Source organism: Lithobates pipiens, unplaced genomic scaffold (assembly GCF_037356315.1).
Source record: "Lithobates pipiens isolate NorthernLeopardFrog02 unplaced genomic scaffold, aLitPip1_a1.2 Scaffold_18, whole genome shotgun sequence".
In the NCBI taxonomy this organism is placed as follows: Eukaryota; Metazoa; Chordata; class Amphibia; order Anura; family Ranidae; genus Lithobates; species Lithobates pipiens.
In genome coordinates this window covers 336,807,112-336,834,971 of record NW_027507758.1, presented here as the reverse complement: position 1 = coordinate 336,834,971, position 27,860 = coordinate 336,807,112, and the positions used below count along the sequence as shown (strand labels likewise).

The following is a 27,860-nucleotide window of genomic DNA, read 5'->3' as shown; positions in this document are numbered from 1 at the left end:
CCAGGAACCATTGCCAGACTGCATAGTCAGGTCTTGAACCTCCACTGCAGCAGCAACCAAGAACACATGATGAAAACACATCTACAGCCTGCTGATTGGTCATTGAGCAGCAGACTGATAAGTCCTTCCCCTACTCACACTGCTCTCTTTTTCTGACAGCACTAAAGCAGCAGAGCCTGATTGGCTCCTAGTTCTGGTCAGTTTAAATACTAATATACAGGAGTTCACAGGAGGACGCTATCTAGAGTCAAATACTCTAGCTGCTTTTAAAAAATATATATATTTCTTAAGGAATACCTAACTTTATTTCATGGTGTTTTTATATCTGCCAGAAATTCAGCTTTCATGTAGTATCCTAAAATATTACATTAAAATATATTTTTGCATGTTTCATTGAAATGTAGAAAAGCTGAGATTGAGGTAAAGAGAAAACAAGAAGAAGAAGACAGGAAAAAGAGAGAAGAGGAAGAAAGAAGAATTCAGGTTTGTGTGCTGTCTTCATCTTAGAAATGGTCAGACCATGAACTCTTGTGTATTTATGAGCAGTATCACGGATTTTGTCTTTTCATTTTTTTTTCTGTGCAATCAGTGGACAAAATTACATGATATTAACAAAGCCAGCCTTTCAAGCATCCTACCTGGATGTGTATATGGCGAAAGATGTCCATTTAAATACAAAAAAAAAAAATCTGGTGGTCATGAGGTGCTCACTTGTTGCCATCTAAAGTGTTACTGGAGATATACATTATATTCCCCCTATGGCTGCTTTCTATTCATATTGAAATGCAAAAAGCCAAAAGTTCCACCCAAACTCAGCTGATCTGACACATAGCTTACAGTGTACGTAAATATTTTGGGTCTCTTTCCACCCGTCATTGTTCAGCCATTTTTATACTTTTTGTACTGTTTTAAATGTATTGAACAAATCGCCTGATTCTTAGAGACCCTGTAATTTATTTAAAAAAGCAACATTCTTACAGAATCATATGTACATTTATTATTAATATTGTTATTATTATACAGGATTTATATAGTGCCAACAGTTGGCGCAGCGCTTTACAACACTAGGGCAGACAGTGCAAATACAATACAATACAATTCAATACAGGAGGGATCAGAGGGCCCTGCTTGTTAGAGCTTACAATTTAGAAGGGAGGGTCAAGTGGAAACAAAAGGGGAATAACTGTGGGGGGTGAGCTAATGAAGGAAATTAAAAAACAGTTGTTTGGTGTGGGTAGGGTAGGATTCTCTGAAGAGAAGGGTTTCCAGGGATTGTCTAATAAAGTAGGAGATAAGTGGACAGATTGGGGTGAGGCATTCCATAGGATTGGAGAGGCTTTGGAAAAGTCCTGGAGGCGAGCATGGGAGGAGGTGACGAGGGAGCTAGAGAGCAGGAGGTCTAGAGAGGAACGAAGAGAACGAGTAGGTCGATATTTATCTTATATTATTAGCCTAAACTCTGGGAGCTTGAAAGTGATGGCAGCGGCCCAAGCAGCAACTCTGGTAGCTGAGAACAATTGTAAACATTCAGAGTAGGACACTGTGTGTTTCTCTGATGTAAGAATCCTGCATCTACCACGCTAGTAGTAGAGGAGGGCTCTTCTGCCACGGGCTGTGTTCTCTCCCCCTCCTCCTTCCTTCCAGTATGTGAGATGTGAGTATATATTCACACACATAGGATAGACTTGTTTCTTTTTTCAACCTCACCTACTATGTAACTATGTATTAAAGGGAACACAGCCCGCACAGCCAGGTGCTAGAAGTATTGAAGAAAAGGGGAGAGAGGTGGGAGAGGAGGTGGGAGAGGAGGTGAGCCACAGGAGGCAGGGACAGTGTCCTTTCTCCCTCTTCAGCTCATCGTTTCTGCCAATGCAGCGATTCTGTATTAATATAAACTCAGCCGCCAGCTTATGAATTCAGGAGCGCTGGAAGATCGTGACAGTGCTGAGTTTGCGTACCTGCCCCTTACTGACACTTTTTTCTTCTGTCTTCTTATACCCCCTGGGCGATGAGCAAACACTGCAAAGGCTCTATCCATCAGTGCAACTGTGTATAGAAGCCGGCAGCACCATTCCGAGTGCTGCCCCGATCTGACAGTAGCCTCTGTCAATAAAATAGTTAGATGGGGGGTTTGATCTAGTTTAGTGTTAGGGTCAAGGGTCCGTTTGTTTTAGGTAGTATTAACAAAATAAAAAATTAGTATTGTGTTTTAGGTAGGATAAAAAACATCTCAAAATGCACATTATTGTTTCTGTCACCTACTATGGGTAAAAACTACAAAAACATTCACATACGGTATGTGTATCGCTGTGATGGCCACAAGGAGAATTTGGTTTGGGTTCTTTGGTGGTGGGTAATGGTAAGAAATATACTGTTTTACTATTTTGGGCCATTTTTCTTTCATAATAGAAAAAAATCTGGAGATATCTATTACTATTTACCATCATATGAAGGCCCAATTTATTCTGAAAAAAAAAAAGTATAATTTACCTGGATACATTAAAGTGGTTCTAAAGGCATAAAACATTTTTTTTATATCTTAAAGGGGTTGTAAACCCTCAATTTTTTTCAGCTCAATGCATTCTATTCATTGAGGGGAAAAACCTCTTGTAGTGCACCAGCCTCCCAGAGCCCCCCTTTTACTTACCTGAGCCTGATCGTTCCTACACCAAGGAAAAGCATACCCGCTCCAGCTGGTGTCTAGGGTCCTGATGGGATAGATTGATAGCAGCGCAGCCATTGGCTCCCGCTGCTGTCACTCAAATCCAATGACGTGGGAGTCGGGGGGTGAAGCCGAGTTGTGCTGTCTGTGTCAATGGACGCAGCAGCAGGACACGAGAGCACGCTCGCATGAGTGCCCCGAGGGAGAGCGCTTCTCCGACAGGTCACTTAGGAGGAGGAGCCAGGAGCGCCGCTGAGGGACCCCAGAAGAGGAGGATGGTGACCACTCTGTGCAAAACCAGCTGCACAGAGGAGGTACATATTCAATTTGTTTTGTTTTTGTTTTTTAAAACACTAATGTTTACATATCCTTTAATGCATTCTATGCATTACGATAAAAATTAATCCAGCAATGTTCCATTGGCTCCTGCTGCTGTCAAAGTCAGTGAGCTGATGAGGAGAGAGAGGTGACGTCTGAGCTGCATCTAGATGTCTGAATGGGGACGCAGAGCAGCGACTTGACTCAAGTGCCCCCATAGTAAGCTTCTTGCTGTGGGGGTACTCGGTAGGAGGGAGGGTCCAGGAGTGGCGGCGAGAGAGAAGAGGCAGATCTGGGCTGCTGTAAGCAAACCACTGCACAGAGCAGGTAAGTATAAAGCCTCATACACACGATAGGACTTTGTACAAACTTTCCCTTGGATTTTTGTACAAAGGGCGTCGGCCCTGAACTTGTATTGCATACACACGACAGGACTTTTTCAGCCAACTTTCACCAGATCAGGGGGTTTTTCTGCTCTTTACCGCCACCTTTGGTCAACTTCTGTATTGTTGTCGGATCTTTTGCATTGGTTCTGAGCATGCCTGTTTGTACTTTGTACAAAAGTCCTATAGTTTTCTGTACACACGATCAGACTTTGCTCCATTGGACTTTTGTTGCCAGAAAGTTTGTCCGTTCGCACAGCCAACAAAAGTCCGATGAAAACCAAAAAAGTTTGTCCGATGGAGCGTACACACGGTTGGATGTTGCTCCAAAACAGCTAATTTGCATGTTTGTTGTCAAAAAGTCTGATCGTGTGTATGGGCCTTAAGACGTTTGTTATTTTTAAACCAAAAAAAAAAGACTCTAATATCACTTTACGTAGTTGCGATGATATCTACAGTTTCAATAACATGCCAAAGTTGCAGCCTCAGTTTTTAGGCGTTAAGATTAGTTTTACTTTTTGTCATGAAGGGGTTAAAGTGCTTCCCACCATAATGAAGTGTTTGTTTGAATCACAGCAACCTCTAAATAGTATGCTCTGCCAGCATAATTTGAAGCCTTTGACTTTTAATTATTGCTGTGCCAAGGATAATAATAATAATGGGGAAGTAAGCTGGTTTGTGTGTGTGTACAGTAGGTAGGGGGTGGCATACAAACAATACAATTGCTTTAGGATTGCCCAAAGCATAGCATATCATGAAGGTTCTATTTGCAATTTTGTATTCTGACCATTTTTTCAACTGAATGGTGTCTCAGATTCATAGCCTTGTGCAATAGCCATGGTCTCATAGTTTATCAGATGTGACATTTGTGCAAACCAGGATGGATATTTCTTCTCCTATGACACTCGTAAATCATTATATTATGAAAGTTACTGGATATGGCTACCTTTCAGAAACGATGTGGATGGTCAGGAGAGGGAGAATCGCTGATGATACTAGTGTTTGGTAAAAAATATACTACATCTGTACTTAAATTGCTCTCCTTCAGTTAACTGGATAGAAAGTTGTTTCTCAAAAATAACCATGCATTAGGATGTTCAAATAAAACCACGTATTTAAAACATTAATTATACACAGCTTCATAATTTCAGCATTGAGGCTACATGTTCTATATTTTCTCGAAAGTTCCATGAATTTAGAGTAGATTATCAGGTTTTGTAAACTGCTAAAATCAAACAGCATGCCACCGCTTGCTTTAGGGTTTCTTTTGATAAAAAAAAAAACATAACAGTGGTATACTGGCACTGGCAAGATGCATAGCAAGATTTAGTGCATACTTTATCATTCAAAATATCTAAAGCTGTGATTAAAAGATGTAATGCTGTGACATGCCTGATAATGTTTTTTATGCCCTCTGTTACCAGCTAATAAAAATGACTTAGTGACGTACATCATTATTAATGTAAAGTTCAAAATATCAGCAGATTTGTTTTTGTATACCTGCAGCTCGAGGTGGAGATGCAGATGGCGAGAGATCGCGAGGAGCAGTCACAGCAGCAGACTATACTTGAACAAGAGCGTAGAGATCGGGAGCTTGCCATGAGAATTGCCCAGAGTGAGGCAGAGCTTATCAATGAGGAATTTAGTCCCGACTCTTCGTTACGCAGGTACTCATGTGCTGTGCATATATTTTGTGTTTCCAAAGTTAGGGTCGTTTTTGTGGGATATCCACGTTATGACACTATACATCCATCTCCTGTATTGTAAACCTTTCCCTATTGGAACAGGCAATCATTTCCAAAAGTGAATTCAGATTAGGATAATATACTTGAAAAACACATAAGATTGACGTGGTGTATTCCTTTTCATTAAATTAACAAAAAGCAAAAGGGTCGCTGTTTTGAATCCCAACCACAACACTACCCGCTTAGAGTTTGCATGTTCTCCCTGTGCCTGCCTGGGTTTTCATTTGGGTAATTCGATTTCCTACTACATTCCAAAGTCACGCTGGTAGGTTAACTGGATCCTGTCTAAATTGGCCCTAATATGTGTATGTATGAATGTGATTTAGGGACCTTAGATTGTAAGCTCCTTGAGGGTAGTAACTGATGTGAATGTACGATGTATATGTAAAGTGCTGCGTAAATTGACGGTGCTATATAAGTACCTGAAATAAATAAAATGCTGATATGTCATATGTAGTAAGCACGCACAACCCTACGTTTACAATGACTTTAATTCTAAGCAATTATTATCTGCCATTCAGATTGGTTGATATCGATTAGAACCTCCTAATGATCAGTTCACATATGTGTGAATTGGATGCATTTTAAACCGCATCCAATTCATGCAACATCTGAATTGGAATGGGTTTCAATGGAGCCGGTTCATACATGTGTGATTTTAAAGGGTCCTGTGTGATTTTGTGTCCGTTTTCAGGTGCATTGAAACTGCGGCTGCATATGTGTGCACGCAGCCTTAGGGAATATAAAAGTAGAACTTATTTTATTTAAAACTCAGAAAATTGTGATTGCCTAGGAATCTTGCAAAGGATTTAAATAGGATCACAAAATGATTTGAAATCAATCATTCCACTGTAAGCAAAATAATCTACAAGTGCTTTAGATTTTAAGGAACTACCAATTTGTTAAGGACTGGCCAGCCTAGCAAGTTCACGCCAAGAAATCACCATCTGATGCTAAAAATCTCCTGAACCCCAGAATTTCATTGCATGATGTTGATTCAACTCTTGCAACAGCTGTAATCAAAGGGCATGCATCTGCAATCAGAATAAGATTTTGCCAAATCAACTTCCATGAGAGGTGTACTAAGAAAAAGACTTTGCTGTCCTAAAAGAATATTAGTCCAAGGTTACAGTTTGCCATTGAACATATGGGCAAAGACGGCTGGTGGTATATTTTTGAGGGGGAGGCAATCCATCCACTGCCAAATATTCATTCGCTATTGTCACACAACTGGGTGGGCTTTTGAAGCCTACTGGAGCCTTGGGCTCTAGTGGGCTTTTGAAACCTACTAGAGCCTCAGGCTCTAATCACGTGCTTAAAAAAAAAATACCAATTGGAATCCATCCGTCCGGCACCCCGCATTTAGTTTAGGGGGCCGGATGCATGGATAGAGAGGCGGTGGCTCTAATGCCCCTAATGGATCACCTCCCACGGCTGAAAACTGATCAATGAAAGATAGGACTGTTTAGTAACAGTGGATGCATTTGCCACAAACCGCTCCATTGCATGGGCAAAGAAAAATTCTGCTTTAAATAAAAATCCTTGTATTAGCTTTGTGAATTGAGCATTATGTGGACTATGTGCCTGGCATATACACATTATTTGAGAGAGGAAAACTGTGCAAACGGGGCTTGACGTCTTAAGCATTTATATTTGATAAACTGTTTCCATAGGATTTCCATTGTGATCACTAAAATTTGTGTTAATAAAAAAAGTGTAGAATGTCTGTTATATCCTCAAGCCTTTTTCTTAACACTTGTCATGTTTTTGCTATTCATTATCCTTTATTTGGAGAGAAGTAAAACAGGATAACATTTCAAAGTTCTGTCTTTGTTAGTGGAAAGGGCAGCATAAAAAAAATCACATCATTGTTATTTCTTGGGCTGTTTTTTTAATTAAAACCAGTTGAATACAATCTAACTTGGTACTTCCTAAACCCATCACAATAGAAGTTTGCATCATAGCATTATTTCCTGTAGCTGGTGTGGCATAATTTGATATGGGGCCCCCATACTTTTACTTTGTTCCTGGCAGTGCTGCCAGTGTAATGACAATGACCAGACAAAAGATCTGGAGTTGTACATGGCTGCCTGTAGCCTGTTACTTTGTGCATACATTCCTGGTGCTTCACTTATACATCTCTTTTATATTGCTTATTTGACGGCTCTAAAACAGAGTTGTTCAACTTTTGAAAGTCACTTTGTTGAGCAGTCGTTTTAAATTCTAGCACTTGTGTGCGGAATTATTTCTTGCACATTATACAGAGCCTGAAGCCAGTTTTCAGTGAATATATTAACCTTATAGCATCATCTGCTCTGGATCTCCCAGTACAAAGCAAAGATGATTTAATCTCTACACTTCTTAGCCCCCCTCTTGTCTTGATAAAAGAAAAAGACAGTACATCTGTAAGCTTCTGAGCACCAAGGGGACTCAATTAGGTGGAATGTAGTTTACAAGGATTCATGTTTTTCTCTCTGTTTACCTATTTAAACTTTTGACATGGTTTATGCTGTAGGTTTGCATGGTTGTTGGAATATATACATGTCTCTGGGACTATGTGCCACACTGTGATGACCGTGACATCCTTACAATTTTGTTTGTTTTTATTATGCTGTGTCATGTCTTTTTTGCCGTAATGTTCCTGTTTTCACTGCTAATGCGTGCTTGTATGGCAAATAGCCACATTTCCTGCTTATCCAAGTGGAGTGAAAGGATGTTTTCTAAATGTGCCTGTAGACTTTAAATCAAAGCTAACCATGCCTGCATGACTTAGCTGTCAACTGATATTTCTGATGATTATTTTCTAAACATGGAAGATAGTGTAGCACCCTCTACATAGGTAGGTGCTAGATTAGGGTTTTTTTTGTTAGTGTAGGCTACTTTAGGCAGGCCTAGCTAGAAGCTAGGCCTGTTTATTTTGCTTTATGTGGGCTGGGAGTGGCTCAGGGTTAGCAGCTGTTGATTCACAGGCAGCATCACTAAGACCTCCCTCTTCTTTCTGGAGCTAGAAAGAGAGGCGGTGAGGAGAGGTGGAGCTGCCTGGGGTCTGTTAGGAGCCTGACCAATCTAAAACCTGGATTGGCAGGGGGCAGGCCTCCTTAATTACCTTGGGTCAGCCCCTCTGGGGAGGAGTTTTCGGGTGGAAGAACTGAGGTGCTCCCCAGTTGGGGGGAGGGGGGTGACCGTGGGCCTGGGCTCGGGCGCAGGACGGAGCCGTCCAGTAAATCGTGGAGGCTCTGAACAGGAGGCACAGCAGGAGGAGCAAGAGAGGACAGCGGGAGCTAGTATTGCTGGGCAAGTCTTCAGGAGGGAACCACCGATTGCAGCCAGGAGGGCTGGTGAGTGGCATGGGCAGTCAGGAGGACTGGGGAGGCATACCTGAGAGAACTGGGAGCATGCAGTCAGAGATGGGTGCAGAGCAAGTAGAGAGGAATGAGGAGTAACAGGTTGGCCACATTACTTTGCACCCCCTACGGGGGTACCTCTACATTTGCATCAAGTGAACTTTCAAGAGGGAGTGCGAAGGGCCTTTTTTTTTTATAAAGGAAACAACATTCAATCAGCCAGGAATATCTGTCACATCTGAATTTTCCCTGACAAGCTCATCCAGGGTTGTGGAGGGTCCTACAATAGATATCATGGTTTTCCAATTTGACCATAAATTGCCTAATCTAGCCAACATTATCTATTGCTTATGGTTACCCTTAGATTTCACTGTGACATTTTAAGCATTTCAAACTCAGTATGGTTAAAGAGCCCCTGTTTTCACCTGGAAAACTTTCCCCATACACGAAAACTTTTAATACTTTTCTGTACTGCCGTCTATGCTGCTGTTCTTCAAATCTTGAAGCACTGTGGCTGCCAAAGAATCGTCAGCATCTGGCACACTTCCAGGTGCGATACTCTCCACTGCATGCTGTGTTTTTATATGCCAGCCCAACATTACTAAGATACAGCTGTCAAATGTATCTCAGGAGGCTTTGGGCAGACTGAGGTTATGTCATCTTCACCTAGGTGAGGAATAAGGAAGTGGAAACAGGTATCATCAAAAAATTTACTCACCCATTCTCAGGGTGCTCTGGTGCAGTGACGTGAAGTGAAGTGTCTTCACGGGAAGAAGGGACAACCAACATCGGATGCTCCATAGTAAATCTATGGATAACATCATTGCTGCTCTCTCCTCCCCTGTGAAGCCAGCCCTGGAAACTTATCATGTGACCGGTATTAAACCCAAAATCAAGCATGCAATAATAGTGTAGCTTACCAACCCTAAGATGGTGGTGTCTGCATTCGTTTTCTTTTTTTAGATTTTTTTCCCTCTGTTTTCACCTGGTGATCTGGCCAGTAATGCACCTCCTGTCTCCTTCCTCTCTGGAGGAAGGCACACAGGGTCACATTAGGACAGCAGCATTGCCCGTCTAGCTTAGGGGTCTCCAAACTTTCTAAGCAAAGGGACAGTTTACTGTCCTTCAGGCTTTAAGGGGCCTTACTGTGGCTAGTGGGAGTACACAATGGTCATGGAAGGAATAGTGCCCCATCATTGCTGTCACTGGGAGGAATTGTATCCCATCAATGGTGTCAGTGGTGAGAATGGTGCTCCATCACTGGTGTCTGTTTAAGAAGTAGTGTCCCAAGGGCTGGATAAAGTCAAGCAAAGGGCTACAGTTTGGAGACCACTGGTCTATTGGGAGGTGTGTGTTAGCTATAATATCAGATACACCAACAAATTGAAGCCAAACCCCAGCTTACACTGCAGTTACAGCAACAGTTGCTTTTTATTTTTTGATAAAGGTTTACATGAATAAGTAAAAGTCGATCATTGTAAGTGGTAAATGGTTTGTCCCAGCACTCTAAAGGATACATCTGCGGAAGAGCTTGTTCTGTTGAAAAGCAGCAGACATACTGGCTGGATCACCAAATGAAAATAAGAGAAATAAAGCCTGAAAATAAAATAAAAACTAAAGCAGGCACTACATCTAAGAATTGGTAAATAGTGATGGCCGAACGGTTCGCCCGGCGGTCGTTTCGCGGCGAATTTCCGACTTTCGCCGTCCGCGGGTTCGAACGCCTTTTTCCGTCGTTCGCCCCGGCGGACTTACGTGTTTAATGTATACAAGAACTTTAACCTTTCGTGACACGTTTATCATGTGTTACAGGACAACCAATTGAGACATGACAGCTCATGGACACTTGGACATTCCCCCTAACCTATAAATACACCCGATCCGGTGGCCATTTTACATTCTTTCTTCTGTCACTGTAGGGAAAGGATCCTGTGTGGAGTAGGGACAGAGAAAACGCTAGCTATTTGGTACACAAAAGTTCTTTTCAGGACTGGTATAGGTGTTAGGTCAGCAGCCTGAGTTTCTTTTGTCAGTTTAGATAAAGGGACAGAGCGCTGTATGCTGCTATTTTAGGGACAGCTCAGCCAGATTAGTCTTTCTTCATCATCATCATCATCATCATCATTAGCTGTTACTATCAGGTCCACAAAAGAGCTGTTCCAGCTAATCGTTCCAGCCTACTCTTTTTTGCCAATTTGTATAGGGACAGGCAGGAAGCAGTGTGTCAGGCAGTGAGGATAATTTTAAAGACTTGCTGTTACTATTAGTTCCACAAAGGTTCTTTTCAGGACTGGTATCAGTGGTACGGTAATAGGCTTGTACACGTATAATATTCTTTCTTCCAAATATAGAAAGAATATTATACTTGACTGCTGCCCTTCTGCTGCAGTCTGCTAATCATTCACAACTCACTTGTTCCACAAAGCTCTTTATCAGGACTGGTAACTTGGTCTGTCTAGGGTGCTACGGTACATAGGCTTGGGTGCGGTACAGTCTGCTGTTCTGTAAGGACCGCTATCGGTCCACAATACATAGGGTTGCCGTGCACTACTGCTGACCGCTGCCCTATACTGCAGCAGTCCTTCATTGGTATAGGGACTGACGTACAGTCTGCTAATCACTAACACACAACCTGCTTGGTCCACAAAAGTTCTTATAAGGACTGGTAACTTGGTATAGGGTGCTACGGTACATAGGCCTGAGTGCGTTACAGTCTGCTGTTCTGTAAGGACCGCTATCGGTCCACAATACATAGGGTTGCCGTGCACTACTGCTGACCGCTGCCCTATACTGCAGCAGTCCTTCAGCGGTATAGGGACTGACGCACAGTCTGCTAAACACTAACACACAACCTGCTTGGTCCACAAAAGTTTTTATAAGGACTGGTAACTTGGTATAGGGTGCTACGGTACATAGGCCTGAGTGCAGTACAGTCTGCTGTTCTGTAAGGACCGCTATCGGTCCACAATACATAGGGTTGCCGTGCACTACTGCTGACCGCTGCCCTATACTGCAGCAGTCCTTCATTGGTATAGGGACTGACGTACAGTCTGCTAATCACTAACACACAACCTGCTTGGTCCACAAAAGTTCTTATAAGGACTGGTAACTTGGTATAGGGTGCTACGGTACATAGGCCTGAGTGCGTTACAGTCTGCTGTTCTGTAAGGACCGCTATCGGTCCACAATACATAGGGTTGACGTGCACCACTGCTGACCGCTGCCCTATACTGCAGCAGTCCTTCAGCGGTATAGGGACTGACGTACAGTCTGCTAAACACTAATACACAACCTGCTTGGTCCACAAAAGTTCTTATAAGGACTGGTAACTTGGTATAGGGTGCTACGGTACATAGGCTTGAGTGCGGTACAGTCTGCTGTTCTGTAAGGACCGCTATCGGTCCACAATAGATAGGGTTGACGTGCACCACTGCTGACCGCTGCCCTATACTGCAGCAGTCCTTCAGCGGTATAGGGACTGACGCACAGTCTGCTAAACACTAACACACAACCTGCTTGGTCCACAAAAGTTTTTATAAGGACTGGTAACTTGGTATAGGGTGCTACGGTACATAGGCCTGAGTGCGTTACAGTCTGCTGTTCTGTAAGGACCGCTATCGGTCCACAATACATAGGGTTGCCGTGCACTACTGCTGACCGCTGCCCTATACTGCAGCAGTCCTTCATTGGTATAGGGACTGACGTACAGTCTGCTAATCACTAACACACAACCTGCTTGGTCCACAAAAGTTCTTATAAGGACTGGTAACTTGGTATAGGGTGCTACGGTACATAGGCCTGAGTGCGTTACAGTCTGCTGTTCTGTAAGGACCGCTATCGGTCCACAATACATAGGGTTGCCGTGCACTACTGCTGACCGCTGCCCTATACTGCAGCAGTCCTTCAGCGGTATAGGGACTGACGCACAGTCTGCTAAACACTAACACACAACCTGCTTGGTCCACAAAAGTTCTTATAAGGACTGGTAACTTGGTATAGGGTGCTACGGTACATAGGCCTGAGTGCAGTACAGTCTGCTGTTCTGTAAGGACCGCTATCGGTCCACAATACATAGGGTTGCCGTGCACTACTGCTGACCGCTGCCCTATACTGCAGCAGTCCTTCATTGGTATAGGGACTGACGTACAGTCTGCTAATCACTAACACACAACCTGCTTGTTCCACAAAAGTTCTTATAAGGACTGGTAACTTGGTATAGGGTGCTACGGTACATAGGCTTGAGTGCGGTACAGTCTGCTGTTCTGTAAGGACCGCTATCGGTCCACAATAGATAGGGTTGACGTGCACCACTGCTGACCGCTGCCCTATACTGCAGCAGTCCTTCAGCGGTATAGGGACTGACGTACAGTCTGCTAAACACTAATACACAACCTGCTTGGTCCACAAAAGTTCTTATAAGGACTGGTAACTTGGTATAGGGTGCTACGGTACATAGGCTTGAGTGCGGTACAGTCTGCTGTTCTGTAAGGACCGCTATCGGTCCACAATAGATAGGGTTGACGTGCACCACTGCTGACCGCTGCCCTATACTGCAGCAGTCCTTCAGCGGTATAGGGACTGACGTACAGTCTGCTAAACACTAATACACAACCTGCTTGGTCCACAAAAGTTCTTATAAGGACTGGTAACTTGGTATAGGGTGCTACGGTACATAGGCTTGAGTGCGGTACAGTCTGCTGTTCTGTAAGGACCGCTATAGGTCCACAATAGATAGGGTTGACGTGCACCACTGCTGACCGCTCACCTATACTGCAGCAGTCCTTCAGCGGTATAGGGACTAAGAGTTTTGTCACAGGGTCATTTAAAAAATGACATGCAGAGGAAGAGGCAGGCCCTTCCGCAGGGGTGGTAGGGGTAGGGCAGGAGCAACAGGCTTGAGCCAAAGTGGGAAGTTGCAGAAGGTGCGTTCAATTACTTTAAAGGATGCACCAGACTTGGTTGAGTGGCTCGCTCAGCCTTACTCTTCTGCACCCTCCTCATCCTCTCGATCTGCACCCTCTTCTTCACTCTCTGCTATGTGCACCCCCAAAGACACTACCACCAACAACACGACCACCACCACCACCACCACATACCTTCCGCTTGAGTCACTGGAATTATTTTCCGATCCATATCAAGAGGACATTTCTGATGCGCAGCCACTCTTGGTATTGGATCAGGAAGAGGAGGTAGCAACAAGCGCTACTCAGCAGTCTGACGCCAGTACCCAGATCAGCCCAAGGAGGAGGTTGGTCCCCGGTGTTGCTGCCTACTCTACTTATAGCGGTGGGGAAGGTGACGTTGATGATGACGTGTCTAGTGATGTCACGTGGGTGCCCACAAGAGAGGAAGAGGAGGGGAGTTCAGAGGGAGATATGGACCAGCAGATAGGGAGGAGAAGCAGCAATGACTTACATTGCACAGCAGGGACAAAGCAGACTGCAAATGTATCAGGAGCGAGTCATCGACCATGTACGGTCACATCTGGCGCTCCCAGGACACCGGCACATGGCTCCGCAGTGTGGGCTTTTTTTAACGTGTCCGCTGCTGACAATAGCGTTGCCATCTGCAATCTTTGCAGTCAACGCGTTAGTCGCGGTAAGCCCAATACTCACCTAGGGACGACCGCCTTAAGAAGGCACATGAGCAGCCATCACCGAGCCCAGTGGGAGCAACGGAACACACAAAGCCACACTGCAGGCTCTCACCGTCCAGCCTCGTCTTCTACTTCTCCTTCTCCTCTCTCCTCACAATTGTCCTCCACTCCACCTTCCATCACGCCAAGCTCACATTTTTCTGCAAAAAGGCAGGCTTCCGTGGGCCTAATGTTTGAGCGTAAAAAAATGATGACGCCGGATAACCCTCTTGCCCAACGGTTGGCGGCTGGCTTGTCAGAACTCATAGCCCGCCAACTACTGCCATATAAACTGGTGGACTCGGAGGCCTTTCGCAAATTTGTGGCCATTGGAACACCACAATGGAAGGTCCCAGGAAGGAAGTATTTCTCAGAGAAGGGCATCCCAGAGCTATATGGCCATGTTCAGCGGCAAGTGAATGTATCTCTGGCACACAGTGTCGGTGCCAAGATACATCTGACCACAGACACGTGGTCTAGCAAACACGGGCAGGGAAGGTATATCAGTTTTACTGCCCACTGGGTGAACCTTCTGACGGCCGTCAAGCATGTAACCCGTGGCACCCGTGTAGATTTGGTTTTACCGCCACGGATTGCATGCAGGCCTGACTCTTCTTCTCCTCCTCCTACTCCATCCTCCTCCCTCTCCTCCTCAGCTGCCTCCTCCTTTTCCGCTGCTAGCGTCTCTTCCACTGCACCGCCCAAGCTCCCCAGAACCTATTCCACATGCCAGGTGAGACGTTGCCATGCCGTGCTGCGTCTGTTGTGCCTGGAAGCAAAGAGCCACACTGGCCCGGCACTCCTTTCAGCTTTGCGTTCACAGGCAGATGAGTGGCTAACACCGCTCAATTTGACAGTTGGTAAAGTGGTGTGTGACAACGGTGCCAATCTGCTTAGCGCATTGAAACAGGGCAAAATCACGCACGTGCCGTGCATGGCACACGTCTTAAACTTGGTCGTGCAGCGATTCCTTGTCAAATACCCTGGGGTCCAGGACATCTTGCGGCAGGCAAGGAAAATCTCGGCCCATTTCAGAAGATCTTACACGGCCATGGCTCGCCTTGCTGACATTCAGCGGCGACACCATCTGCCGGTCAGACGTCTTATTTGCGATTGCCCGACGCGATGGAACTCAACCTTCTATATGCTTGATAGGCTGCTCCAGCAGAAACGTGCAGTTAACGTCTACCTGTATGAACTCTGCGAAAGAAACGGTTCTGGGGAGCTGGGTTTTTTTTCACCGCGCCAGTGGCTGCTCATGCGCGACACATGCAGACTTCTGCGGCCATTTGAGGAGATCACCAAACTGGTCAGTCGCAGCCATGGCGCCATCAGTGACATGGTACCTTATGCCTTCTTTCTGGAGCGTGCATTGCGTCGTGTCATTGATCAGGCTGTGGAGGAGCAGGAGCGGGAAGATGAGGAAGTCGCAATGCTGGATGAATTCCCAGGGGGGGCTACTCTATCTGAGACAAGTCAACAACAGGAGTCTGATGAGGAGTCAGAGGAGGATGGTGCCGGGGCGGATGAGCAGGAGCAAGAAGAGCATGCTTTAAACCTTTCTGGGATCCCTGTTGTGCGAGGATGGGGAGAGGAGAATGAAGAGGACGACATTATCCTGGATGATGAGCAGGAGCCAGGCCACCACACCGCTTCCACTTTAGTGCAAATGGGGGCCTTCATGCTCCAGTGTTTTAATAGGGACCCCCGTATAAAAAGCATGAGGGTCAAGGACCAGTACTGGGTGGCAACGTACTTAGACCCCCGGTACAAACACAAAATGGCGGAAATGTTACCGCCGTCGCAGAGGGCTGTCAGAATGCAGCACTTCCAGGCCTTGCTTCGAGAAATGCTGCATTCTGCTTTTGCGTGCGCTGGCAGAGGAGCAATTCCCACTCCCAGAGAAGGATTTGCGGGTACCAATCCAACAGCGCCTGCAAGAAGAGGCCGGTTTGAAGATGTGTTGGTGACTTCGGATATGAGGTCATTCTTTCAGCCGACCCATCGACAGGTGTCATCCGGATCCAGCATCAGGGAACGCCTAGACCGTCAGGTGTCCGACTACATTGGGTTAACGGCCGATGTGGACGCTCTGAGGAGTGATGAACCCCTAGACTACTGGGTGGGCAGGCTTGACCTCTGGCCAGAGCTTGCCCAATTTGCAATCGAACTGTTGGCTTGCCCCTCATCCAGTGTCCTGTCCGAAAGGACGTTCAGCGCAGCAGGGGGGATTGTGACCGATAAGCGTACTCGCCTAGCTCACCACAGTGTTAACTACCTCACATTTCTAAAAATGAATGAGGCATGGATCTCGGAGGAATTCAACACATGTGATCAGTAGACCATGTATATGTCTATAAACAATTTTTGGAATCAAGCACACAGACCTTCTTAATTCATTTGGCTCACTTCCCTGACCCAAAAAAGCACACCGTACTATATGCCCCTACCCTCCTCTTTGAAGAGGTTGAGCGGTGTCATATTTCTACTGGGGCTGCTTATTATGAGGGGTTCCCACCATCCCTGTGCTGTGCTGACTTCCTCCTGGGTGTTCTTATTATGAGGGGCTCCCACCATCCCTGTGCTGTGCTGACTTCCTCCTGGGGGTTCTTATTATGAGGGGATCACACCATCCCTGTGCTGTGCTGACTTCCTCCTGGGGCTGCTTACGGTGCTGCTGTCAGCGCTGTATGTCACGGAGCTGCTGTCAGCGCTGTATGTCACGGAGCTGCTGTCAGCGCTGTATGTCACGGAGCTGCTGTCAGCGCTGTATGTCACGGAGCTGCTGTCAGCGCTGTATGTCACGGAGCTGCTGTCAGCGCTGTATGTCACGGAGCTGCTGTCAGCGCTGTATGTCACGGAGCTGCTGTCAGCGCTGTATGTCACGGAGCTGCTGTCAGCGCTGTATGTCACGGAGCTGCTGTCAGCGCTGTATGTCACGGAGCTGCTGTCAGCGCTGTATGTCACGGAGCTGCTGTCAGCGCTGTATGTCACGGAGCTGCTGTCAGCGCTGTATGTCACGGAGCTGCTGTCAGCGCTGTATGTCACGGAGGTGCTGTCAGCGCTGTATGTCACGGAGCTGCTGTCAGCGCTGTATGTCACGGTGCTGCTGTCAGCGCTGTATGTCACGGAGCTGCTGTCAGCGCTGTATGTCACGGAGCTGCTGTCAGTGCTGTATGTCACGGAGCTGCTGTCAGCGCTGTATGTCACGGAGCTGCTGTCAGCGCTGTATGTCACGGAGCTGCTGTCAGCGCTGTATGTCACGGTGCTGCTGTCAGCGCTGTATGTCACGGAGCTGCTGTCAGCGCTGTATGTCACGGAGCTGCTGTCAGCGCTGTATGTCACGGAGCTGCTGTCAGCGCTGTATGTCACGGAGCTGCTGTCAGCGCTGTATGTCACGGAGCTGCTGTCAGCGCTGTATGTCACGGTGCTGATGTCAGCGCTGTATGTCACGGAGCTGCTGTCAGCGCTGTATGTCACGGAGCTGCTGTCAGCGCTGTATGTCACGGAGCTGCTGTCAGCGCTGTATGTCACGGAGCTGCTGTCAGCGCTGTATGTCACGGAGCTGCTGTCAGCGCTGTATGTCACGGAGCTGCTGTCAGCGCTGTATGTCACGGAGCTGCTGTCAGCGCTGTATGTCACGGAGCTGCTGTCAGCGCTGTATGTCACGGAGCTGCTGTCAGCGCTGTATGTCACGGAGCTGCTGTCAGCGCTGTATGTCACGGAGCTGCTGTCAGCGCTGTATGTCACGGAGCTGCTGTCAGCGCTGTATGTCACGGTGCTGCTGTCAGCGCTGTATGTCACGGAGCTGCTGTCAGCGCTGTATGTCACGGAGCTGCTGTCAGTGCTGTATGTCACGGAGCTGCTGTCAGCGCTGTATGTCACGGAGCTGCTGTCAGCGCTGTATGTCACGGAGCTGCTGTCAGCGCTGTATGTCACGGTGCTGCTGTCAGCGCTGTATGTCACGGAGCTGCTGTCAGCGCTGTATGTCACGGAGCTGCTGTCAGCGCTGTATGTCACGGAGCTGCTGTCAGCGCTGTATGTCACGGAGCTGCTGTCAGCGCTGTATGTCACGGAGCTGCTGTCAGCGCTGTATGTCACGGTGCTGATGTCAGCGCTGTATGTCACGGAGCTGCTGTCAGCGCTGTATGTCACGGAGCTGCTGTCAGCGCTGTATGTCACGGAGCTGCTGTCAGCGCTGTATGTCACGGAGCTGCTGTCAGCGCTGTATGTCACGGAGCTGCTGTCAGCGCTGTATGTCACGGAGCTGCTGTCAGCGCTGTATGTCACGGAGCTGCTGTCAGCGCTGTATGTCACGGTGCTGCTGTCAGCGCTGTATGTCACGGAGCTGCTGTCAGCGCTGTATGTCACGGAGCTGCTGTCAGCGCTGTATGTCACGGAGCTGCTGTCAGCGCTGTATGTCACGGAGCTGCTGTCAGCGCTGTATGTCACGGAGCTGCTGTCAGCGCTGTATGTCACGGAGCTGCTGTCAGCGCTGTATGTCACGGAGCTGCTGTCAGCGCTGTATGTCACGGTGCTGCTGTCAGCGCTGTATGTCACGGAGCTGCTGTCAGCGCTGTATGTCACGGAGCTGCTGTCAGTGCTGTATGTCACGGAGCTGCTGTCAGCGCTGTATGTCACGGAGCTGCTGTCAGCGCTGTATGTCACGGAGCTGCTGTCAGCGCTGTATGTCACGGTGCTGCTGTCAGCGCTGTATGTCACGGAGCTGCTGTCAGCGCTGTATGTCACGGAGCTGCTGTCAGCGCTGTATGTCACGGAGCTGCTGTCAGCGCTGTATGTCACGGAGCTGCTGTCAGCGCTGTATGTCACGGAGCTGCTGTCAGCGCTGTATGTCACGGTGCTGCTGTCAGCGCTGTATGTCACGGAGCTGCTGTCAGCGCTGTATGTCACGGAGCTGCTGTCAGTGCTGTATGTCACGGAGCTGCTGTCAGCGCTGTATGTCACGGAGCTGCTGTCAGCGCTGTATGTCACGGAGCTGCTGTCAGCGCTGTATGTCACGGTGCTGCTGTCAGCGCTGTATGTCACGGAGCTGCTGTCAGCGCTGTATGTCACGGAGCTGCTGTCAGCGCTGTATGTCACGGAGCTGCTGTCAGCGCTGTATGTCACGGAGCTGCTGTCAGCGCTGTATGTCACGGAGCTGCTGTCAGCGCTGTATGTCACGGTGCTGATGTCAGTGCTCTGTATTACGGTGCTGCTGTCAGTGCTCTGTATCTCCTGCACCCTCTTGTTTGCCTACCCTGGTCCCTGACCTTCCCTCTCCTCCATTGCCTTCATTAGCTCCATAGTCCTGAATTGTCAGAACAATTTCCCAAATAAAAAAAAAATGCTTGTAGTTATCGATCCCAAATTCACCTCATACATGTATTATGCTATTGTCCAGGTGGTGGGACTACGTGCTACCCCCTAATAATTACCCCGTGGCCGCAAATTCGACCTAAAGGTTTGCGAAATTCGCCTCCCATTGAAGTCAATGGAGCCCGCGGCGAACGGTCGTTTTCGCGAACGTTTGTGTCCGTTCGCGTTTCGCGTTCGCGAAACGTCCCGTCGGAAGTTCGTCCATCACTATTGGTAAACGACATTATCATACATCTTTGGGTTTAATATGTTAATGCTAATTAAATGTTAACACTTTAGAGAAGCTAAAGAACATGACTTAAGCTTGCTAAATGACTGCTGTGTAAGGTTGCAGGAAAAACCACTTGCTCTGTTGTCTTCCAATAAATGTAAAATCTCTTAACCCAGACTTGCATTAAGATAAAAGAAACAGTAAAGCATAAATAGGAACAAGAACTGTCACAGATTGACCAATTATGACTGTTTTGTGTATGTGTGTGTGTTTAGGGGTATACATAAGAATGGGCAAAAAACGCAAGAGTTTTGAAAACATTAATAAATGTTAGCATTTCTGTTAAACTAATGATAGCTCTAAAATGATGTAATTAGGAAGGCTGCAGGTATATTCATCAAACAGATTTAGGCAGAATATATCTGCAGAGCCGTTTTATTAAATGCAGTAATTCGGCAAGGCCAGATAAGATGACTGTATCCCTTCCTACGAGACAACTTCTTGTAATGTATGGCAGAGAGAATTGTGTGCATGCTAATAATGCCTGTTTATGTCATCCTGATTATACCGCACAGAGAAAGTCTATTAGTAAACAATTAATATTTATAGTTCTTAATTTGCTTGAGTCTCATTAGCAACTTCAATGAAAGAAGAATAGTGCTCTGTTGTTCAGTATGACTTTGTAAGTGGTGTGATGAGGGTGCGTTCTGTCTAATTTCGAAACTTCCACATAAATTCCTGGTATTCTAACATTTTGTGTGGTCTGTGAAGATTGAAGAATATTAAGCACATTTCATAGGTAAGAGAACAAATTTGTTCCTAAAGTACAGAAGACATGAAAAAATAATTTTTTGGAAATTCTGCCTTAAAGTGGTTGCAAACCTCTGATATAAAATATGAACAAAGCATAGCCCTCTATAGTGTACTTGTCTCAATCCAGAGCACTAAGTGTAATTTCTCTCTGCTGTCCCATTCCTCTGATATAAACATTAATTACTTCTGGCAAGTTTTCCTAACACAGAGTAGAATGGGTACAGGGGAGGGACCTCCAGTTGATTGACAGCCTCTGCTCTCTCCCTGTGTGCAGTGTGGAGGGGGTATCCCTTCCCTCCAATCAGCTCTTTGAATAAATGTAGGGGAAAGATAGTTATAGATAAACAGGTACAACTTATGTAGGAGGATTTGTTTAACCTCTGTGTATCACCAGAGGCCAGTCACTTCACTGGGTATATATAAGGGTTTACAACCACTTTAACTTTGTCACTGCAAGCATGCTGAGCAAGAGTATTCATGCAAAGGCAACATTGCAGAGTCGTTCTGGACACTTATCCCAGATTTAGTGAATAGATGTCACTTTTTAACTTCCTTAGGCTCCGTTCACGTCTTGGCGTATCGGGCTATTGCACTTCTTTTGGGCTAGAGGTTTCTGTTTGCGTGATTTTACCGCAATTGTTGCCCGACAAATTACGGCAACATTGAGCCGCGTTTGCGGTGCTATTGAAAGTGGCAGGGAACGCAGAGGCGTCCCGCGATTTGCCACTATTTCAAAACGCTGGCATAAGTGTGGCGATTCGGAATGCAGAGATGTGAACGGAGCCTAAAGCCGCATACACGGAATTTCGGCCAGCAAAAGACTGATGAGAGCTTTCATTGAAAAATGTGACTATGTGTATGCTCCATCGGCATTTAGCTGGCCGAATTCCTGGCAGCAAAAAATTGAGAGCATGTTCTCAATTTTCCCAACGGAAAAACTTGTGTGTATGCAATTCTGACATGCAAAAAATCACGCATGCTCTGATTCAACTACGAGACGGAAGCTATTTGCTATTGAACTTCCTTTTTTTAGTCCCATCATACATGTTGTACGTCACTGCGTTCTTGGTGGTTGGAATTTGGTGTGGCCGTGTGTAGGCAAGACAGCTTGAACAGAATTCCGTTGGGAAAACCATGAGACCTTTTTCCAACCATAATTCCGATCGTGTGTATGCGGCATAAGAGTTGGTTTTTGATCGCAAAGATCTGCTTCTTGATAATTCTTGATGATAACAGAACTACGCAAATCCAATGAGAAAAACCTTTGTTTCATATATTATTTGCCATCATTTTATAGACACAACCAAGGTTGTCTTATTTATTAAAAGGCCTCTTATATGAGGTATATAGCTTTTATATTCCCATCCAAGCTTGACTCTGGTTGTTACCATAGACACGCTGTTTATTTAACGCCACTCCTGTTATGGTGCATGGCTGATTTGGTTCCTCCTTTGTCCATGTTTTCCCAGACATCCAGATTTTACTATCATCTCTAAGCAAAATAGAGCATTACTGTACACAGATAATTGAACATATAATGAAATTATTCAGAGTTAAATCAAATGCATGTTATGCAAAACAATTCAAAAATATTTTTTTGGGCAGTATAGTATGATACAAAATACCTTTGGATCTCAAATACACGTACTCACAACCAGAACCATATACCATGCAAGTTAGCAAATACAACATTGTTATTGCTTTCATAACTTTTATTATATTTCCTAGGTCTTTCAAAGTTTGCTGAGATGTATACAACCATTACTGTAGACCACATCTAAAATATGCAGTTCACTTTTGGCCACCAGTTCACAAAAGGATATTGGAAAACTGGAAAGAGTGCAGAGAGAGGCAACCAAACTAATAAGAGGCATGGAGGAGCTCAGTTATGAGGAACAATTAGCTGAACAGAATTTATAGTCTCCTGAGGAGAGGAGCTTAAGGGGGGATAAGATCAACATGCACAAATATATAAGTGGTCCATATAATGAACTTGGTGTTAAATTATTCACCTTAAGGTGATCACAGAGGAAAGAGAGTCACTCTTTATATCTTGAGGAAAAAAGATTTAACATCCAAATATGGAAAGGCTTCTTCACAGTAAGAGCTGTGAAAATAGGGAATAATCTCCTTAAGAGCTGATTCTGCTCAGCTCAGTAGATTGTTTTAAGAAAGGCCTGGATTCTTTTCTAAATGCACAAAATATGACCAGATACTAATATTTACAGGTAAAGTTCATCCAGGGAATATCCACTTGCCTCTTAGGGGTTATTAAATAATTTTTTTACCTGCTGGAGCAAATTTTATCCTTTTTTTTTGCCTTTCTCTAAATCAACTGTAGGTATAGGATTGTGTATTTGGAGGTTTTCGATTTATTTATTTTTTGGTGGGTTTTGTTTTTCCTTACTGGATTGACCTGGATGGACTAGTGTCTTTTTTTTCAATCAGACTAACTATGTAAGTATATTATTGTAGGTTTTTAATAGTACCTGTGTTGTCACTTTAAGAACAGACCTCCCATATAATGTATAGTTTGTTTGCTCTTCATATCTAACAGAACATGTTTGTCACACAGGCTTCATCAGGTACATGGTTTTGATGTAGCTGGGAAAGTCTGAACATTTTATATGAGACTAAAAATATATGCCACCCGTGTGTTTGGGAATCCAAAGTCTTCTTTATATGTGTTCTAAGCATGCTTTGCAATCTGACCGAACACTCTGCATCTTAACTGACTCAGTTACTTGGTATATTGATTTTTCTGGTTATTAGTAATGCCACTTAAATATATTGGCAGTCAATCCAAACTCTTTGGGAATTTGTCCACAAACTTTTTTTTGTTAGTCATTTTATTAGTCATGTTTTTCATAGTTTACAAACAGTAGTTAGTATGTCCGTCTACAAGTTAATGTTTCCAATCAATCTTGAGCATTGTCACTTGCCACCAGATTGTGGACCATTTGTTCCAGACAAATAATTTATTTTAGATTTCTTGGAAAATTATTGGTGACAAGAAATCTAATATGATTGCATGTTCTATTTCCTGTGAAATTTTTATGAGGTTCATCATGCAGTTTAGTTGGACCCAAAAGAATGTAAAAAACCTGTTGAAGATTCTGAGCACAGTATGCAGTGTGTCCACTGATGCAACACCCTTTTATTTTGTAATAAAAAACAGATAAAAATGCACTCACAAGCAAAAATATATCAGAGCTAATCAATCACATCTCCCCACCATGGTTTTGTGCACCAAATTCCTCTTGGGGTTCCTGTGTGTGTTTATTTATTGGGGAGGCAATCAAACAAAAAACAGTGAAAGAAAGAAAAAAAGAAAGTCAGGGCATGGTGTCATTCAGTTAATACTGTAGATTAAATACCCAGCAAAAAGTTCACTGAATCTTGTAATCTTGTGTAGCCCTTCCGTTAAATGTTTTTGTTTTTTACAGTGAGTATTTGCTTATTACATGCCATGTTGTATACCAAGAATAATTTACATGCAAATAACCTCATTATATGACACTTCTCTTAGTGTAATTGGTTGTATTTAACGCCACATCTTTTTTATACTTGCCTTGAACTTTATCTCTGCAGCATAAAAACAGACCTTATTCAGCCATCTGCAGCTCATGCCAAGTAAGGAAAGATTCCTCCTCCTGCATTCTTTTTGTAATTCTGTGCATGTGTGATTTTTTTTTTTTTACCAAAATTGAAATGTAAAATTCATAATATATAAGTAATAATGAAGAAGCACTTTGAGAATTCACACAGTTTCAGTTGAATTAAATACTTTGCAGGGGGTTCTGGAAATAATTGTTAGAGAGTGATTCTTAATTATTGCTAATTTTATTTTTTCCTAATCATGTTATTCATTGGTCAAGTTGAAAAGATGAAAGTCAACTGTAAAATATAATTTGCTATGTTCCGACAAAGACTTTATTATACTCAATCAAAGAGGATGAGATGCATGCAGGGGATTATCACATCTGAGTCTAGCAAAAAATTATAATTTATGAAGCAGTTTAAATTTGTTCATTTTGTCTTATTTTCAGGGCTGGTGAAGGAAAAGGCAACATGACAATGTATGTTTTTGTTTATATAATCTGCTCATTTTCTTTAGAATAACCTTTGGATTTCCTTTGTGCATAAAGTTTTTTTTATATATTTCTTCATATTATAGAGCAGTGGTCATCAGCCCTGTCCTCAGGGCCCACTAACAGGCCAGGTTTTATGTATTACCTTGGGGAGATGCAGACTAGAATACTGTAATCACCGAGCAGCAAATAATATCACCTGAGATGTATTTCAGTTATCTTTCAAACCTGGCCTGTTAGTGGGCCCTGAGGACAGGGTTGATGATCACTGTTATAGAGGGCCACGTGAATTTCCACTAATCTTCCCAGGAATATTGTAAAGGTTTGGGAAAGCGGCTGCTCTTGTTTTGGGGGTACAAGTAGAGTGAGCAGGGCATATAAATTGTTGCATATTACTCACTGGGTGATAGGTGATTAAACACTGTCCCTCTTCATATACGATTATAACAGTTTAACCCAAAATATATATTCTGCTTAACATCCTTTGTATCCTAGATTCATACACAAAGATTATAAATTGTAGTGTAAAGGATGGAAATTTTGAGGCACAACTATTACATAAAATATATTTTTTTATTGTAAACAAATTTAAAAACATGTTAATATGCCATATATGTCATAAAAATATCGATGCCATCTTATCCATTGGGTTCATCTTAACATTCTCTGATCGTAGTATAGATATGCACTGGTCTTATGTGGCCAGATGCATTTCATGGACTAAATCCACTTCCTTAGGCGCCACCAGTCTATTAAGTATCTAAAGGATCTAGAAAAAAAATACACATATACAAGCAAACCATGGTGTAGGGCCTAGAAGGGGAAGCAAAAAGCAAAGGGAAGACTGTCCCATAGCTCCAGAAACTATAAATTTTCTGGACGATTGGAAGCCAGTGTAGGGATTGGCAGAGAGGGGTCGCAGACACTGAGCTGTTTGTAAGGTAGATGAGTGTGGCAGCAGTATTAATGATAGACTGAAGAGGGGATAGCCTATGGAGAAGTAGGCCTATGAGAAGGGAGTTGCACAAGTCAAGGCAAGGGAGTAATGAGTAGCTTGGGGGTTTCATTAGTTAAAAAGGGGTGAATTTTAGAGATGTTATGGTAGTGAAGTCTACAAGCTTTTAAAAAACAATTGGATTTGGTGCTGAAAGGAAATGTCAGAGTGTAGGATTACAACTAGTACCCTGGCATGAGGGGAGGGATTGATGGTTGCATTACTGACCTTGATGAAAAAGTCATGGATGGGGGCATGGGCAGGGGGAGTACTATAGGCTCTGTTTTAGAGAGATTTTTTTTAAGGAAGTGGTGCGACAACCATGCTGATATGTCAGTTAGTAAATTAGTAATGCAAGAGGAGCCTGAAGGAGTGAGGAGTAGATGGATAGATTTGGGTGTCATCAGCATAGCGATGGTATTAGAAGCCGTGGGAGGTTATCATGTGACCAAAGGAAGAAGGGGTCCAAGAACAGAGCCTTGGGGGACTCCTACAGAAAGAGGAAGTGGAGAGGAAGATGCAGTGTTGTAGGTAACACTGAAGAAGCGCTGTGATAGGTAGGAGGAGAACAAGGATAGAGCAGAATCTTGGAGGCCAAGGGAATGAAGTTGATTGAGAAGGTGCGGGTGGTCAAAAGTATCGAAAGACTGCAGAGAGGTCGTAGTAGTAAGAGTATGGAGTAGCTGTCATTGGTTTTAGCAGTGAGTTTTAGAAGGGCAGTTTCTGTAGAGTGTTGCGAGCGAAAGCCAGACTGTAAGGGGTCCAGAAAGTTGTTTTCACTGAGTTAGGAAGGAGTTTAGATGATTGTAGATTAACCACTTCAGCCTCGGACCAATAAATACCTTAAGGACCAGAGGTCTTTTTGCAATTTCGCACTGCGCTGCTTTAACTGGTAATTGCGCGGTCATGCAATATTGCACCCAAACGAAATTTGTGTCCTTTTCTTCCCACAAATAGAGCTTTCTTTTGATGGTATTTGATTGCCTCTGCGATTTTTTTTTTTTTGCGATATAAATGGAAAAAGAGCGAAAATTTTGAAAAAAAAAGATATTTTCTTCTTTTTGTTATAAGAAAAATCGAAGAAACTAAATTTTAGTCATACATTGAGGGCAAAATTTATTCAGCCACATGTCTTTAGTAAAAAAAATGTCAATAAGCGAATATTTTTTGGTTTGCGCAAAAGTTATAGCGTCTACAAACTAGAGTACATTTTCTGGAATTTACACAGCTTTTAATTTATGACTGCCGATCTCATTTCTTGAGGTGCTAAAATGGCAGGGCAGTACAAATCCCCCCCAAATGACCCCATTTTGGAAAGTAGACACCCCAAGGAAATTGCTGATGGGTATGTTGAGCCCATTGAATATTTATTTTTTTTGTCCTAAGGGATTGAATAATGACAAAAAAAAAAAATTTTTTTTACAAAAAGTTGTCACTAAATGATATATTGCTCACACATGCCATGGTTATATGTGGAATTGCACCCCAAAATACATTCTGCTGCTTCTCCCGAGTACGGGGATACCACATGTGTGGGACTTTTTGGGAGTCTAGTCGCGCACGGCACCCCGAAAACCAATCACCACCTTCAGGATTTCTAAGGGTGCAAATTTTTGATTTAACTCCTCACTACCTATCACAGTTTCGAAGGCCATAAAATGCCAAAATAGCACAAAACCCCCCCAAATGACCCCATTTTGGAAAGTAGACACCCCAAGCTATTTACTGAGAGGCATGTTGAGTCCATGGAATATTTTATATTTTGCCAAAAATTGCGGGAATATTACAAACTTTTTTTTTTTTGCACAAAGTTGTCACTAAATGATATATTGCTCACACATGCTATGGGCAGAAGTCAAATTACACCCCAAAATAAATTCTGCTGCTTCTCCCGAGTACGGGGATACCACATGTGGGGGACTTTTTGGGAGCCTAGCCACGTACGGGACCCCGAAAACCAAGCACTGCCTTCCGGATTTGAATATAAAATGCTATAAAAAACAAACTAACCAGAGTCACCCGTAACACTTATACGGTGATCAGTGGTGAAAGGGTTAACTAGGGGCAATCAGGTGGTTCAAATTTTTATTAGGTAGTATATGGGGGTCCCTGGCGCTATATAAAAACCTGACGGGGAACCTAAATAACTAACTGGCTAACCAGCGTCACCAGTGACACTTATACTGTGATCGCTGGTGAAAGGGGGTGAAAGGGTTAACTAGCAGCAATCAGGGGGTTAAAACCATTATTGGGTAGTATATCGGGGTACCTAGTGCTATAAAAACCTG

General features: G+C 44.3%; 1 protein-coding gene across 7 annotated transcripts in view; it reads left to right on the top strand.

The window, feature by feature from the left end:
- The window catches only part of MYO6 (myosin VI), a 416,768-nt gene that overhangs the window by 330,986 nt on the left and 57,922 nt on the right, over nucleotides 1-27,860 (top strand). For 4 of the 7 annotated variants that reach the window (XM_077487353.1, XM_077487356.1, XM_077487355.1 and 1 more), the window contains 4 exons: nucleotides 405-483; nucleotides 4,870-5,030; nucleotides 24,079-24,120; nucleotides 24,537-24,566. In XM_077487353.1, the coding sequence (XP_077343479.1) occupies nucleotides 405-483; nucleotides 4,870-5,030; nucleotides 24,079-24,120; nucleotides 24,537-24,566 (312 nt within the window). The remainder of the gene's footprint in view (nucleotides 1-404; nucleotides 484-4,869; nucleotides 5,031-24,078; nucleotides 24,121-24,536; nucleotides 24,567-27,860) is intronic. The other 3 variants (XM_077487359.1, XM_077487358.1, XM_077487357.1) reach the window with 2 other exon arrangements.